The sequence below is a fragment of the Poecilia formosa genome, unplaced genomic scaffold (assembly GCF_000485575.1).
Source record: "Poecilia formosa unplaced genomic scaffold, Poecilia_formosa-5.1.2 Scaffold40, whole genome shotgun sequence".
Classification (NCBI taxonomy): Eukaryota; Metazoa; Chordata; class Actinopteri; order Cyprinodontiformes; family Poeciliidae; genus Poecilia; species Poecilia formosa.
In genome coordinates, this window is record NW_006799979.1 from 1401056 (window position 1) to 1417264 (window position 16209).

The 16209-nt window shown below is 37.9% G+C and overlaps 1 protein-coding gene across 2 annotated transcripts in view; it reads left to right on the forward strand.

The window, feature by feature from the left end:
- bcl2l11 (BCL2 like 11) overlaps window positions 1-10745 on the forward strand; it is a 35190-nt gene extending 24445 nt beyond the window's left edge. For both annotated transcript variants that reach the window (XM_007551125.2, XM_007551126.2), the window contains exon 4: window positions 6331-10745. In XM_007551125.2, coding sequence (XP_007551187.1) covers window positions 6331-6495 — 165 coding nt within the window. In that variant the 3' untranslated portion in view covers window positions 6496-10745. The remainder of the gene's footprint in view (window positions 1-6330) is intronic.
- The last annotated feature ends 5464 nt before the right edge of the window (window positions 10746-16209 follow it).

Here is a 16209-nt window from a genome sequence, read left to right on the forward strand (position 1 = left end):
TGTGTGTGAAGAGAATTTGCCCATGACTAACTACCTCTTAGAAGAAGTAGTCAACTGCTCCTGCGATTGAGGCGCAGTTGACTTGCTGTAATTCTTGTTTTTTTTTTTTTTTTTTTTTTTAGCTCATCAAACTTGTGGCAAATAAAGGAATTTGCCACAACAATCAATATGCTCAACCATCCACGGACAGTGTGGGAGGATTGTGCGCTGCTCACAGAATATGTACATTGTGTCGGAGCATTTTGTACCTTTATTGGAAGCACATTGACATGTGACAAAAGGACACTGGAATCAAATCTACACTGTCCCGATTGCAATAAAACTCACTCTACCCACTGAGCCACAGTCACCACATGACACAGGTAACAAATAAATATAGCACTTTTTTACACCTGAAGATTTGTACCTGAAGAGCTAAGTGCACAATGCGACGTTTTGTGGCACAACTTTAAAAAGTGACATCAAAACAGGGCAGAGTGAACTTCCAGTTATCATTAACTTTAAGTTCCCGTGATAACTGGAAGTTCTCTCTCTCAGGCAGCTGCAGTAGTGGGAAAATGGTGGGCTGCACCAAAACTACATGTCAGGAGCCGTTTTTCCATCAGCATCTTTGTATGCATGTTTTGAAGTATTACATCAAAAAAGGTTGATGGAAAGAGCAACATTTGAAATAACTTTCTTAATTCTTCAAGAAAGGATGAAAAAAAACACTTTAAGTGGTTTTTGGCTGAAAAAGAGCTGTTTCACCAAAGAGAAGAGGTAAACTCATTCGCTGAATAACTTCCGACTCAGCAAACACTCCAGTCCACAAGTGGGTCCGTGCCTTACGAGAGGCACAAAACTCAGAAATATTTTGAAATCTAACCTTACAGTATGGAAGGGAAGGGTCACTCCATTTTTCTGGGATGGATGGTCCATGCTATGCTGGCTTGAACCTCTACATCTTGTTTATTTCAGCCATGCGTAGCGTCAACATCTGATGAAGTCGTGCTTTGTGTAGCCTGGTTGATTTGCTCCAAACCTCTAGATGGAAACGTCCTAATTTGCATTTTTTTTTCCTTTTCCTTTGTTGTGACAATTTAAAAGTTCACTCAAAATTTGCACAATTGGACAGAAACATAGCTAGTGAACACATCTTTCAACAGCAATGAGATGCATAGTTAGCTGTGTATTTATCCTAATTAGTCACCTGAGACACAGTCAAGCCAAATGTAAACATCATTGGTACTGTAGAAAAATCAGCTAAAGTCCAAACTTCTGTAGCATCCAACGAGTCCAAACTTGTACATCGTTTGAGATACAAGTCAGAAGAAGTTGCCACAACTTTTCCCAACAGTTTCCCATTTTCCCAACAGCTGCACTTGCTGCATTGAATCATATCAAAAACATACTGATCAGTGCCCCAGATATGTACCAAAAATCTTTATTAACATTGTCTCTTTTGTCATTTATATGGCAAAACAATAGTCTTTTATTTCTCCATTTACTGCTATTACATCATAGGGTAATTACCCTATGATGTAATATACCATCACATAATTATGTGATGGTATGTAAAATATGTACAGAGATAAAGTGTACTTCACTTTCTGGGAATCGTAACAATTGTGACAAACTTCTTCCACCTTTATGTTCCCGTCAGAGTCCATTTGCATACAGTTTTACCTTATTACCTTCCCCAAGTCTCATGATTCAGAAACATGTGTTGACAAAGTCCACTTCACTGTTGTACTTTGGACTTCTTTTACAAACACAATTCAGTGGAAATGGATTTCATGGAAATGGAAAGACGGAGTCTAGTGCCAAAACTGATGCTGCTGTTTGCTCAGTAGCTGTTTTTTATGATTCCACCACTGGAGGCAGTGTCTCTATAACTGGTAAACTGGTTCAGGGCCATAAGAAGGTTCTCAGGAAAGTTTATGGAGACTGCTAACCAATCAAAATGTTGCACCACAAACACAACACTGTGTTTAACTACAGTTTCCAGAGATTAGTTGATCACGACTGTGGAGTGTCCATGTTGGTTAAAACGACGTTAATAAATTCAGATATCCAGAAATTAATTATGGGATTTGTGTAGCTTAACTGTCTTTCAGAGAACATATACTCTACAAATAATCAAAATAAAACTTGTAGCTCATCACAACTGGACATTTTAAGTGGTTAAAATAAGTGGTTCCACCTCTTTGCTTGTCAAAACCCAAGGCGGTATAGAAATGTTTGTAGTACCAGTCCAGGTTAGGCATGTGCACTACTTTGATGGGAAAATAAATAAATAAATAAATTATATTCCTTAAACTAAATCCGAAAAAATTACATCACTTTAAAAACGGTACAAGATTCCCTCTGGGTAGAAGTCAAAGATACAGATTTTTCTTTGATTTGTCACTCATTTTTATAATACTACGTTTGAATGCAAAGCTTGTTCTTTGTCAATCAGGAGCGCTTTATTTATTTAGGTTTACGTAGTCATCTGTGAGCAGTGTGTTTGACTTGGATCCAAGTGAGAAGTGAAATTAGAACCAGACCGTGTTTCAAATGTAGGGTTAAATAGTCTTCCCCTCACCTGTTTCCTCTGCTGGCAATACGCTTTTCTGTGGTTTCTGGCTCACCACACCGGCTTTGATATGCCTCTCTTACTTTCATCCGAAAAGATCCTGTTTTTCAGAGTGAAGTCTTGCCCCGCGGCTGGAAATTTATTCTCTGCCAGCCATTGACTGGGTAGTATTGTAAAGTCCTTCCGGACAGGCTGCATTTTATTGGCTGAATGCCAACTTAGGTTGTAGGGCTTGAAATGGGGATAGAAAAAACACTGGGTACAGTTGCTTTTATAAAAAAAATAATTAAAAAAAAAGTTCTTACATTGCTGTAAATGATCTTGTTGCAGAAAAAAAAAGATTTTCCTGAAGTTGTATCTATTAGAATGAGAAAAACAGTGTGAGTTTATTTAAAGCAGTGTCACCTTAGAGGTACAGCGTAGCCTTAACTTTTTACTGTCATTCCTTCAAAGTGGTTTTGTGAGTCGGCTCAAAGTCCATTAACCCTAAAGAGAGAGCTCTGAAAAGGAAAGCAATTCTTACTTTGAGAAGTCCACTGACATATTAGCAACGCTATTTGTTTGCACTAAACCACCAAAAGTGGTAATAAATCAAAACTGGAAATATCTGTTTCCAGTTGGTGAAATTTAAACTACCCTGTACTTTGCATGGTGGATATCCTCTTTTTTTTAAGCAACAGGAACCATACTGTTTCTGAAAAATGTTTGATAACAATCTTCCCGGTGTGCATAAACCCAGAAGAAATTTTTATTTCTCTTATTAGTCAGGCAGATCTGTTATTGTGGAGAATCTGCTGCTGAGCGATGAACCAAGTCCAAAGCACAGAGCTGTCAACAAGCAGGAATAGAAAGAAAAAAAAAAAACTTGTGGGTCTAAATCCAGCCAAGTTTCTGTGAATCACCATAGAGAGGTTGGGGGAAAACAAGTGGGAAACACTTTGTGAGTAAAATGTTCACTAACAACCCCAAAATAAAGAACAATAGCACATGAGTTTAAGTTAATTGTTTGAACAAATGTTTTAAGAGTGAATTACTGAGAAGAGCTGCCTGATATAGAACCATCTGATGTGAAACTTAAATAAATATTGAGTTACAATTTCTCATTTCTGTTTTTGCCGCTCGTAGAGCTAATGTTCAATCCAGTAGAGAAGCAGTAGAGGTATTTTTTCTTTCCTCAGCAGCCTCTGAACTGCTGATGTCAATTTGGAAACTCAACCTTCATTTTTTTTTCTTTCTGTTTTCTAAAGTCATTTTCCGGATAGACATCAGCTTTTCTCCTAAATGAACTGTAATCTTTCAACATGTCTTGTCAGTATTTTCTTAGCTTCCAGCTGCCAGACACATCACGCCAGGTCTTTTTTTATTTATTGCCATTCACAGTAACTACTTGTCATCAGAGGCTGCCAATAGTTCTTCACCCAGGTGTTCCTGCACCTTTTAGCACGACTCCTTCTCATCACGGAAACACTGATTTGCCAGTTGTGTAATACGAAACTCCGGGTTGCAACGGGAGAAGTTTGTTATTTCCGCTTGCCAAAGCTAACAGACGGGGTGAATCATCCAGATATGCATTTATTGTTTCTAACATGTTGACGACATGGGGCCCCCAACAGGGCGTATGCCTTCCACTTTTAAGAATCACATCACAATTCGGCCCGCTTGTTGTGCATGTATCGTGCTATTAAAGCGTGACAAGTGTTGTTTCCTTTCATTTTCAGTTTCCAAAATACAGAAGCTGGAAGCAAGCCAAGTTAGAACAACAATATGTGTGCCTCTTAGCAATATGTTTCAGTTGAACTTTTATATCCACCCAACGTTCATCTTGTTCAAACTGTTGTGATAGCAAGAAATGGCGGGAAAGAAGAATTATTTTCCCATTCCATGTAAAGTGCCAAGTCTTTGTCAAGTCTAGAGTCTTTGAAGGACAAGTCAAGTGTCAAGTTACTTCCCTCCTTCCACCCAATCTATATTCAACTTTAACTTCATTTCTTTAAGTATAACTAATAAAAATGTCAGCAAAGTGGGCGGAGCCACTTATGCACCGTTTGACCAAAAGGGGCCAGCACTGAGACGGTTTTAGGTGAGATAACGTCGAAGAAATTCACACTATAATATCAAAATTTGTACAGAAATATAAAGTTTTAGGAGTTTATCATCAAAAAAAAGGTGGAAAGTACAAGAGTATAATGGAATCTTAAAACGAATCCATGACAAAGGGTTTATTTGGTAAGAGGCGTTATTTAATTAACAGCATTGTTAACAAATACAGTGCATAAGGAAAGGGAGAGGGTGTCTGAGAAAGATTAGTAGCCTTCATACAAACCTGAGCTATAAAAGCTGGAAAACAAACACTTTTTAAAGTGTGTTTTAATGCACACATGTGCATTAAAACGTGCGCTGGCACCTGGAGAGTCAAAGGTAAAGAGAGAGCTGTGGCAGGATGTTTGACGTCTATACTTACCTGCTTCCTGTGGATGTAAACATGCAGAACGTATGTCCTTTTGATTTTTTTTATTTTTTTTTATGCCACAGTCAGTCCTGAACTCACTTGAACATCTGATGTTTAGGACTGTACACTCAGAACTTTTCATGGCTGATCAAATGTCTTAATGTGAGCCTGAGGATTTTTATTTTTTTTTTTTATTGATAGAACAGAATGTCCTTTGAAATAATGTGGTCAGGCAGTGTGTGAATTGAGTCAAATAAATAACATGTAATAATAGAAAAAAGACAATCTTTGAAGCTTTGGGGATCGTCTTCAGCCCTCTTATACATCTGAGCAGCTGTCTGGACGTTGACCTAATATTTTGGCACTAATAATGTATCTGTGGTTTGTTTTTGTGCCAATAATTAACATTATTTATGGAAATAACGGATTTCTCATCTGTTTCTTACAGAAAAAATAGCAAAAGCACTAGCTTTAGACGTTGTTCACTTGCCTTCATCAAGATATCAGTCTGATATGCAGTGTAATAAAAGGGCTGGACAAAAATAGAGTTTTTCAAAGGAAAAACAAAAACTGCTGACAAAAAAAAAAACGTCTCATGTTTGCCAAAAACATTGTTGACCCCCAACACTTCAGGAAAGATTGTCTGTGGACTGGCAAAAGGAGGTTTTCCAACAGGACAATGATCCAAAGCACACCAGTAAGAGCACATCCCAGGGGGTAAAGAAAAAATATATCTTTTTAGAGCGGTCTAGTAAAAGTCTAGATTTAAATCCAACTGGAGATATTTATACTCTAAAAACCTCAAATGTGGCTGAAATAAAATGTTTCTGTTTAGAAGATGGAGCCAAAAATTCCTCCACAGCAATATGACGGATGGATTCCCACTTAACTTTGGCTTGTTTTTAAAAAGCTTACTTTCCCCCTTTATAAATGAAATCATAACTCAAAAAACCGCTTTCTGTACTCACTTCGGTTGTCTTTGTTAATAAACTTTATTTAAACATCTGAAATATGTAATTGTGACACAAAGCACCATTTGTATTGTTGGGGAAACGAACGACTGTGAGTACAGTTGTGTGAAAAACTAAGTGCACCTTTTCTGCTTCCATATAATTTGAGAGGGAAGTAGGTCTGGTTTTACTGGAACATACTGGCATTGGATTGTAAGTTGTCAAAGTCATGTTTTAGAAGGATTTTAAAAATTTTACCAATGTCGACTATGAAAAATTGACAAGCGTTGTACTGCAATTTACACTCATCAAGCTGTAAACTCTTCATTTCTCTCACTAATACGTCGCGTCCTTTCTTGTGCTTTTTTTTGTAGAGGATGGCGAGAAGACACCAACGGAATATAGTCCCTCTAAACCTGATGCCACACATCCAGCAAGAGCCTGTTGCCATGCTTTGTGTCTGCCTTCTGCTCCTCCTGGTCGGACGAATAATGTACATGCAAGGCAACACAAGCAGCCACGACCACTCTCAGGTTTAGCCTTAGGAAAACCCAGCAGACGTAGCATTCTTCTTGAGTATGTTTTGAACATATATCAAATATTGACTCTTTTATATATATATATATTATGTCATATGCCTGTTCCTTCGCCCTATGAACTCTTCTCTTTTAGGAAGGAACTCTAAAATGTTTGATTTTCCCTAATGGCCTCCGAGTCTCCATCATTTTACCAAAGAGGCAAGATTTGCACTCCGTTTCTTGAACAGAGACAGTCATTTGACCTGAAAAATATGCCTGTGGAAATTCAAACGTGCCTTGTACAGTTTGTTGTTTACTTTATTAAGATTGATTTAAGGTTTTTTTTTTGTTTGTTTTGTTTTTGCTATTGTACAGAGATTATGCGCTTCCTGAGCGATCACGGTCTGTGACCCAGATTTGTTCAAGTTTATGGGTCTAAAATTATTTTCTCTTATTCTCCACCTGTCATGCATTCAAAATATAAGTGCATTTATATTGTCATAATCTGTGTTCCCAAACTACGATCATGTTAAGGTTTTATTTCCACAAAATATGTTGTTCTATACCAGCCTTTAAAACTGCATTTTTATCCAGAAAGATGAAATATATTGTGATTGTCTCATAACATTGGCTTTAGACGTGATGAAAAGTGTTTTGTTGGTTGATCCGGATGGCTATAAACCTTCTTAGAGCTGTCATGTTGTTCAAATGATTTGGAAATGGGATTACGAGACGCAGTAGTACGACGGCATATTAGGGTGTTTGTAGACAGAATAAAAATAATTACATTTCCACCAAAAATCTCAGAAAGTTTCTAGAAAAAAAAACAAGAAAATTTCTGATGTTGAAAAGTAAAAAAAAAAATTGCTACAGAAGAAATCTAGAAACATTTTGAGATGAATCACAGAAAGCTCTGGAGAAAACTTGGACATTTCTGAGTTTCACAAGTCACAAATTTTCTAGTACATTTCTGAGATTAATTTGAAAATGTCAGAGTTTTTCCCAGCAAATTTTTCACTTTTTAAACTTGTTGGTTTTATAGAAAATTTTTATTAAAATTTTGATTAATCTCAAATATTCCAGGTGATTTCTAGCACATTTAAAACGTTTCAAATTCATACATTTCTTTGTTTATTTAAAAAAAAAAAAAAATTCTAAGATTAATGTTAACGTTTCTGAGATTTTTGGCAGAAATTCACACCCTATTTTTCTACCCACTGCAGATTTTTTTTTTTTTTTCCATCTGCAATGGGCCTATATGCCACTGTACTGTAATAATTCTTTTTTTTTTTTTTAAAGATCCTCCAGTTTTCCAGTTTTCTTGAATTCAGTTTTATTTTCAACATTGCAAATAACTTTTATCCATTTATCTCATGTCAGAGATACCTTAAAGAGCATTTCTGATGTAGTCTCAGCATCAAATGTTTATTCATTACTCCATTCAAAAATGGCAATAAAAAAATCAATTCTGTATTCAGCATTAAAACAAAACCTTTGCACCGTTTCAAACCTACTGCTCAGTCAGCCACTGGTTAAAGCAATAACTGTTACCTAACTAGCCCTAAAAGCAGAGTTATGTTGTTGAACAAAGTAATAATTTAAATGAAGTCAGTCATTAAAACTAGTCAGTAGTGTCATTTCTTGCTTTGCTGTTTATTAATCTATAAACTTTTCCATTGCTCTGCAATAAGTGATCAAATTTTACGGTCTTCCATCATCTGGTTTTCTCGTTAGCAGCCAGGGTGAAAGTAACCAGCAGGTTTTGGTTTGTTGACAATTTTCCGTTTATTAGCACAGTGATTCAGACTGAGCCAAGTCTGCTCATGCCTGCCAGGTCATTAAACACTCGGAGAGGTTTCTGGATAGCATCCAGCCGTGGCTAAAACAGTGAAGGGATGGGTGGGGTTTTTGTTTTGGAATGATTGGCTATTAGTAACCAAACTAACAGAGACAATACAATGGTGAAGATGAAAGAAACATTTAGATGTTAAGCTGTGCACATTAAAGCTGTTCAACTGTTATGAAGAAAAAAAAAGTAAATGTTTTGAGTATTGTTATAAAATTTTCTTTTGGTGGAACAATAGTCTTTTCCATTTTGATTTTTAGAATCCTGCTTCAAAAGGCCCACAGCTGTTAATAGGCCTGGCCCGGTCTGAACGTATAGCAAAGTTTTAGAAAGTCACAGTTTCAAAACGCCCCGCCGTGTACGGTTTTCCTGTTTTCCTTTTCTCCCCCATCCGTCCTGTCTGTTCTTTTGTCTTTCCCGCTTTTCTTAATTTCCTCCCTGCTTTGTTTACTTCCTACCTTTCGTCCTGTCTGTATTTTCTTCGTTCCCTCTTTTGTTTTTTCACCGTCCGTTCTTCCGATGTTTCCTTCCGTTTTTCCTGTTTCGTAGAACTATAGCTGTAGTAAATTCTTTGTCAAATATTATGTTTGTAAAAATTGTTTGTAGATTCTTGAAGAACATTTCTAAATTGAGGGCTGACCAGTTCAGAGTCCGGACATGAAAAATGCGTACAAACTGCACTTTTACATCGAGGACAAATCGGGCTACAAATTCAAACAGTCATGCTGCAGAAGCTATACATTGTGCACTGTTTTTAAAATATTTGTGTAAAATAATGTGAATTTTGTCGTATTTGTGGTAAAGTATCACACCACGAGACTTGTACCAGCTCAAGCCTAGTTGCTAATTAACAAAGCCTAGTTGCTAATTAACAGGCCAGTGATGCTAACAGGCTAGCTTCACCACCTTCACGTCCAGATGAAATAGTTACCAGTTCCTGCTGCTGCGTGGATCTGGAGATTCTAATCAAGAAAAAAAAAAAAAAAAAAGCCTGATGAATCAGTGTTAACCTAAACCAAAGTGTGAATGAGCCACACTTTAAAATATTAATTTAGTTTGGACCAATTTTCACATATTGTTGTATTTTCTTTGACAGCAGTGTCAGAAAAGTAAATGGAAACAGTTCAGCTGATATATAATGAGGTTAGATGTCCTAAATAAAACTGCTTCTCAGTCAAAACGCGGCAGGCAATGACTAAAACAAACAAAAATATTTTTAATCTTTACTAAGTACTTCATCTGACAAATTTGGAACAATAATGAAATTGCAGCTTACAAAATTAAAATCAGCGTGTTAGCTAATTTCCCCTAGCATCATTATCACAATCTGTGGTACATACTTTTTTCATGAAATAGTTTTCTGAATGCATAACGCTAAACAAAAGAGACCAGTCAGTAATCATAAACAGCTGTTAGCCTTGTTAAATATTAGTCCAAATGAATCTACGCTTCATGTCTCATATAGTTTTGACATCCATGTATCACACTAATTTCCTGTTTTTTGTTTTTTGTTATGTTGGAGAGACGCATTCCTTTGCCATGTAACTATTCTGATTAGTTAAAGCGATGCTGTTGGGTTTTTTATTCCCCCCCCTCTAAAATGCACAAAGCTTGTCTTCCTTCCTCTTCACCAGTGTTTAGCTGCTTTGCTTCTCCTTCACTGTGACACTGAGAGCGCTGTGACTGCATGCTGATTTCTGATATTGTGCCATGTGAAACCTACAACCTCATTTTGAAATACTGTGTTAAAGCCGGCGTGCGAGAGGGGAGCATTTCAGGGAGGAAACCGAGAGACGATTTACTGCTTTCTGAAACTGATATGGAAACCTTGTAATGAGCATATTGTTCGCATGTCTTCTGAAGGTGTTCGAGCACAGAAACACTTGTCCGCGAAACTGTGTGTGCGCGCGCGTATGTTTATGACACATTCAGGGTTTTAATGACTTGCATCAAGCACTGCTGGAATGACTGTGTCAAATTGTGTTGCCCATTTCGGTTTATTTGACTTTTGGACCATGTGAAAGCCACAAACTTTAGCAGATAGATAATTGTTGCTTGCTGTCATGCAGGAGGATGACCTGTTATTTCATTGGAAACGTTAGACAGGTTAAACGCAGGAAACCTGTGGGACCCGGAGACACTGCGGTGCGCTGTGCTTTCGCTGAAATTGTTGTAAATGTTGCTTCTATTGAATTTTAGATGTACAGGAGCCAAAACAAAAAAAAAAACAAGGATGACTCCAGATGACCCAGTACAAGTGTAGCAACCAGTACGTTTTGTTTATATTGTAAACTATAATAAAAATTCAATTGCTTCCAATTTCTGTCCTGGAAACAATGCTTTTACATCTTTGTACATTAAAAGAAATGAATCATGTTGTATGATGTGATTTTTTTTTAACAAATAAAAATGATTTTTTAAAATATACTTTTTCTGTTCTTTTAATGATGTGCATGAAGTCTTCTTATGAGTCTAATCTCAAGAATCAGCCTGCTGCAATACGTGGAAGAACATACAGTCTTTAGTTGTCACTTGTGCAGAAACATTTGTAGTGTGAAACTTTTGTCAATTAACAGTGTGTTTTACCCCCAGCTATAAGCATTTTCTTGGACTAACCTATTTAGCTGACAAATCTCGATCAAAAAGTGTTAAATAGTTGACATCATGTGCATATAAAAAAAATCTTATAGTTTTATTTAACCAGGAGGTCGTTAAAAATTTACCTTAAAAATGACCAAGTCATGCCTAAACAGAAAGCTAACAGGCTAACCTGCCTGATAAACACATTGTCAACAGCGGCAAGTTGTGAATTTACTGAAGACATCAAAGCTGCAGTATGTAACTTTTATAAAAAAACTTTTTTTTTTTACATATTAAACTATCAAAATATTTGTGATGGTATGGTATGAGTCAGATAATCTGTCAAAAAAAAAAAAAAACTGAGCTCCTCTGCCTTCTCCCAGTGCTACCTAGAAACAACCAATCAGAGCCAAGGGGAGGGCCTTAGCGCTGTCAGGCATCTTCCATGTAGTGCTGCCCTTCTCCTTCTTGCTCGCTGCAGCTAGCAGATCCTGTTGCGAATGCTCAGGCTAGTTAGTGTGACCAAACGCATTGCTTGTAAGGGTAAGTTGTTTTTCCGCCATTCGGACTTTGAGAAGTGAGTACATGAGCTTGATAAACAGCACTAAGACCCTCCTCCCTGCTCTGATTGGTTGTTTTTGGTCGGGAGCGGTCCATTTCTTCACGCAGCAGTATTTCAGACAGAAGGAGAAGGAGATGGATCATTTTCACAAATTATCTGTCACCATGTCGACAGTTTTAACAAAAATGTAAAATACTTTTTTTAAATAAAAGTTACATACTTTAGCTTTAATGTCTCAAGAAACTAAAAAAACCTGTCACTTTCAAAGAATGAATAGGAGTTGGTGAGTGAGTAATTTAAGTATAGTTCCAATACCAAACTATTTTACTGTCCTTTAAAGATACCAAGAGTTCAAACAAAAACATTAACCTACTGATTAAAAGATACTGTATCAATACCAGAGGCAGATTAATTTGAAATAAGTACTTTCAGATAATAAGCTTAAAACCGTAGCTATCAAATAGATAACTTTTAAAAACATAAGTCTGTTTACACTGACTTCACAGTTCAGCTTAGGTCATTTTGTTATAAAAGGTTTCTTAGGTGAAATGAGGACAGTTTTCCTCTTTATTTGAGAAACTCTGTCTTTCCTCCTCTTATTTTCATGTTTCTCTTGTCATTTTCTGTGCGTGTGTGTGTGTGTGTGAGAGAGTGTGTCTGTGTGTCTGTGGAAAGTACGGTGCCTTCCACAACTTGGCACAAACACATGCTTGGTTAATTATATGTCATCCACACAAAGACACACACACGCACACACAACTCATTAACATTCATAACTCTCATACGCACGCACGCGCGCACACACACACACACACACAAGCAGCTCCTGCGCAACCACACCTCCACCACCAGACGTGGGTCAGAACAGCAGGTCAGCAGGGTGGATTCTTCCACCTGTTGAGAAAGGAGTTTTTTTTAACCCTTTGTGGTTTTTTTTTTTTTTTTTTTTTTTTACAGCAAAACTGAAATAATTCCATCGGAAAAAGAAATGATGCAAAAAGTTCTTAAGCTGGTCATCATCACTTTCCCATGACTGTTTGTATCACGCTCCTTGATATTGATATAACGTTAATAATATTAGCGGTGGTGGTGCTAACATATAAATCCTCTTGAGGTGACTGTGGCAAAAATTAGGGGTGTGTGATAACCTGTGACGTGCGGTCAGGAGAGGCAGGTGAGGGAGAGCCTCACATGTCATCATGGAAAAATAATATATAATAATAAAACCATCTATATTGCTATTTTCACCCTGTGGTTTGTACTATAAAGTATCTATTTCTTTTACGTAAATGTAAATGATTAGTCTTTTTGCCCTCCAGCGTTGTATGCCTGCACGAAATTTGCGTATGTCCAGTAACATGGTGTCTAAGTCACAGGTCAGTGCCTCACCAGCAATGAACCTCACCGCACGTCACTGGTGATAACGTCTTGTAATGTTAAAGAGCCACAATATTTCTCATGAAAGTGAATTCTGCACAGTGAATCATTATCAAGCTGCTGTCAACACGTGAGGTCAGCTGGTGAAATAAGTGTAAGACGGTATTATGAGCCCCATTGTTAGAGTTGCTCAGCATTTTTTTCCCCTACGTTTCATACTCTTACTTTGAAGTACGAAAGGTCAAATCTCTTGAAAGGCAATAAATGAGGATATCTTGCTAGGTTAGCAGCTTCAGCAGTTTCAAAAGCAAGAAGAAGTCTCTGCTGCTTGTAAATCATCTAACACCAAACAACTTGTTCTGTAGAAAAAGGAAGCAGCAGCAGTGAGACCCTCAAGGTACAAATAACTTGTTAGCACTGTGAGAATACTGCAACTGGCTAACCCACTAGGTTGGCAAAGTTAGCATCTGGTTCATCCATCTATTTTCTTTACACCCTTACCCTTGTCCCTCAGTGGGGTCAGGAGGGTTGCTGGTGCCTATCTCCAGCAATCTTTCCGGGCAAGAGGCAGGGTACACCCTGGACAGGTTGCCAGTCTGTCGCAGGGCAACACACCATGCATACACACACTCACACCTAGGGGCAATTTGGAGAGGCCAATTAACCTGACAGTCATGTTTTTGGACTGTGGGAGGAAACCGAAGTACCCTTGAGAAAACCCATGCATGCACAGGGAGAACATGCAAACTCCAGGCAGAAAGACTGGGGCCGGGAATCGAACCCAGAACCTTCTTGCTGCAAGGCAACAGCTCTACCAACTGTGCCACTGTGCAGCCCACATCTGGTTCATCTTGCCAATAAACTTGTCCAGCCTAAACTGGGTTACACTGACCACAGATTCTTGAAAACAATCCTTTATTATATTTGCGAAAACACAAAAAAATGTAAAGTTTTCAACGCTTTTTTTGACTTTGAGACCACCTTAGAACTAGACACCTGCTGAAGCCGCAGTATGGGTAAGTAAAAGCTGACCTGGATTATTCAACACTGATTTCACATCTGTAAAGCTAAAACCATGTGATTTGTGAAACCTTTACTCTATTGTAGATGACTAAGGAATTTGATAATACAACTGAATTGCCACCATTATTGTCTTGCGAAGTTGATACAAAGCTTTAACTCTGGCCCTAACATTACTTTTCAATGGCTTCGTCGTAAACATCTGACCCCTTTAAGCTATCACTACCCAGGGTGTGAGACACCACAGGAACCAGGTGTACACATAGTTTCCTCACCGCTACTGTTTTCCCTCTTAACTTCGCCCTGTTTGACACAACGACTGAAAAAAACTCTTGCTGCTGTGGCTTTAGGGCCAAGAGGAGACATATTCAGGATGCTGTGGTCAAAGACCTTCAGTCTATTGCCTTCCTCTACTCGATACCGCGCCTGTGGAGCGTAAGCCAAAGGAAAAAGGAAAACACAAAACAGTATTTGTATTGTGCTGAAAAGCCTCAGCACATAAAGGAGTTCTTCCTTGTCATATGTCTTGTATTAGCAAGTTAAAAGGGAAAGTATGTGGTGCTACTTTTTCAAACAAGGGATGTTTCCACACCCGAGATGGTAAAGACGCACACAATAGGAGTAATTCAGTCTAGATTCACACAGAGATTTGTCAAGCGGTGAAGAGGACAATGTTCATAAAGAAGGTTAGATCTGTGAATATCAGGTAACAGAAAAGTGATGCAACTGCAATTCAAAGAGAGTTAGGGAAAACTTTGACTTTTCTCGCTGAAAAAACAAAGTTTTACATGTCATAAAAATTTCTTTCTGTGCACTAAAAACCACGTTTGTTTTATTTGACAGATTCTGGAATCAAATTCTGGAATTTGATGGTGCATAGAAGATTGTAGCGTTCTTTTTCTCAAGGAAAAGCCGCGTGCAAATGTTTACATTGAGCTCTGAACATGGATTGAAGTCGTGTTGACAACATATTGAAGCTAAAACTCAATTTAATTAAAAATATATATATATCAAATTGAGTTTGACTGCAGAGCTGATCGAAGTTTTCAGCGGGATGAAGATCAGGTTACTCCAGTGACTGTCATGTGTTCTTCTATAAAATTCAGTTCTTGGTTTTTACTGTTCATCTTTGGCTTGTTTTAAGTACAACCTGCAAATAAAATACAACAGACAACACATCATGATGATTAAGACGAAGTTTGTTTACAGTAAGATATATATATATATATATATATACACTTGCATCCATGTGATTCAGAGTCAAATTTGCTCAGCCATGGAAGATGTCACCAGTTACAAAGAAAACATCTTCCTCTAAATTTTCCCCACTTACGGAAATTAATTTGGTTTACAACAGCTACCGCTGCACTCAGTTCCCACTTCCCACTTCCCAGTAACATCATGATGTCAGAGCACACCTGGTGCCACATGCTGGCAGCAGACATTACAGAAGGTTTCAGGCTGCGATGCAAAACAGATGTTTGGTTTTGTTTCCCATGCAAAGTTGAAATTCACTGAAATCTAGCTATCTGATAACGATGCATCTGTTTGTCAGCAGTGCTGTCTGATGCAGTGAAGTGATGCTAGTGTGGGCGAAACGAAAGCCTGTTAGTGAATCGGTTGGCTGAGACACATCCCCCTAACGCGATCTGACATTAGGAAACATCCTCCACTAATATTTCATCATAGCACAATAAAGAAGCTATGTTACCTTCAGTTGCTACAAACATGACTTAACACGAATTTGACTTTGCAAACTGATGAAATTGGCCTCTGTCTCTTTAAGAAGCTTCCACTCTTCTGGTCAAACCACAGTTCGATCAGCAGCTGTACGGACACCGATAGCTCTTCACTGGGTGAAACCTCAATCAGAGTTTCAAAGGAATTGCTTTGGGTGAAACATTTGAGAAGGTACACAAGAAGGTATTCTCTTCCAAATGGAAAGTTGGATATGTAATCGCCAGCCCTTACCACACGTTAAACCGTTTTAAGGCAAAGTTACCTCTTGAATTATATGTATAAAATGTTCTTTTGAGCATAAGCCAATGTTGTAAGCATCTTTCACAACACTCATCACTGCACGTCGTAAAAACACATTTCAAGAGCTTGTGGTTTGGTAAAAGACAATAACAAGAACAAGAAATCATGCAGCAGGTGTAGAAAACTTAAAAAAAGAAATCCAGCTGACACAAACTTGTACATATTCCTGTCCATAACGGTGAACAGTTTTTCTCTTGTTTCATCTAAACTAATGTTTCTCAACCCTGGTCCTCACCACCCCCCTGTCCTGCATGTTCTAGGTATTTCCTTTCTGCCACACATATAAATTGTATCTCTGGGTGATTAACAG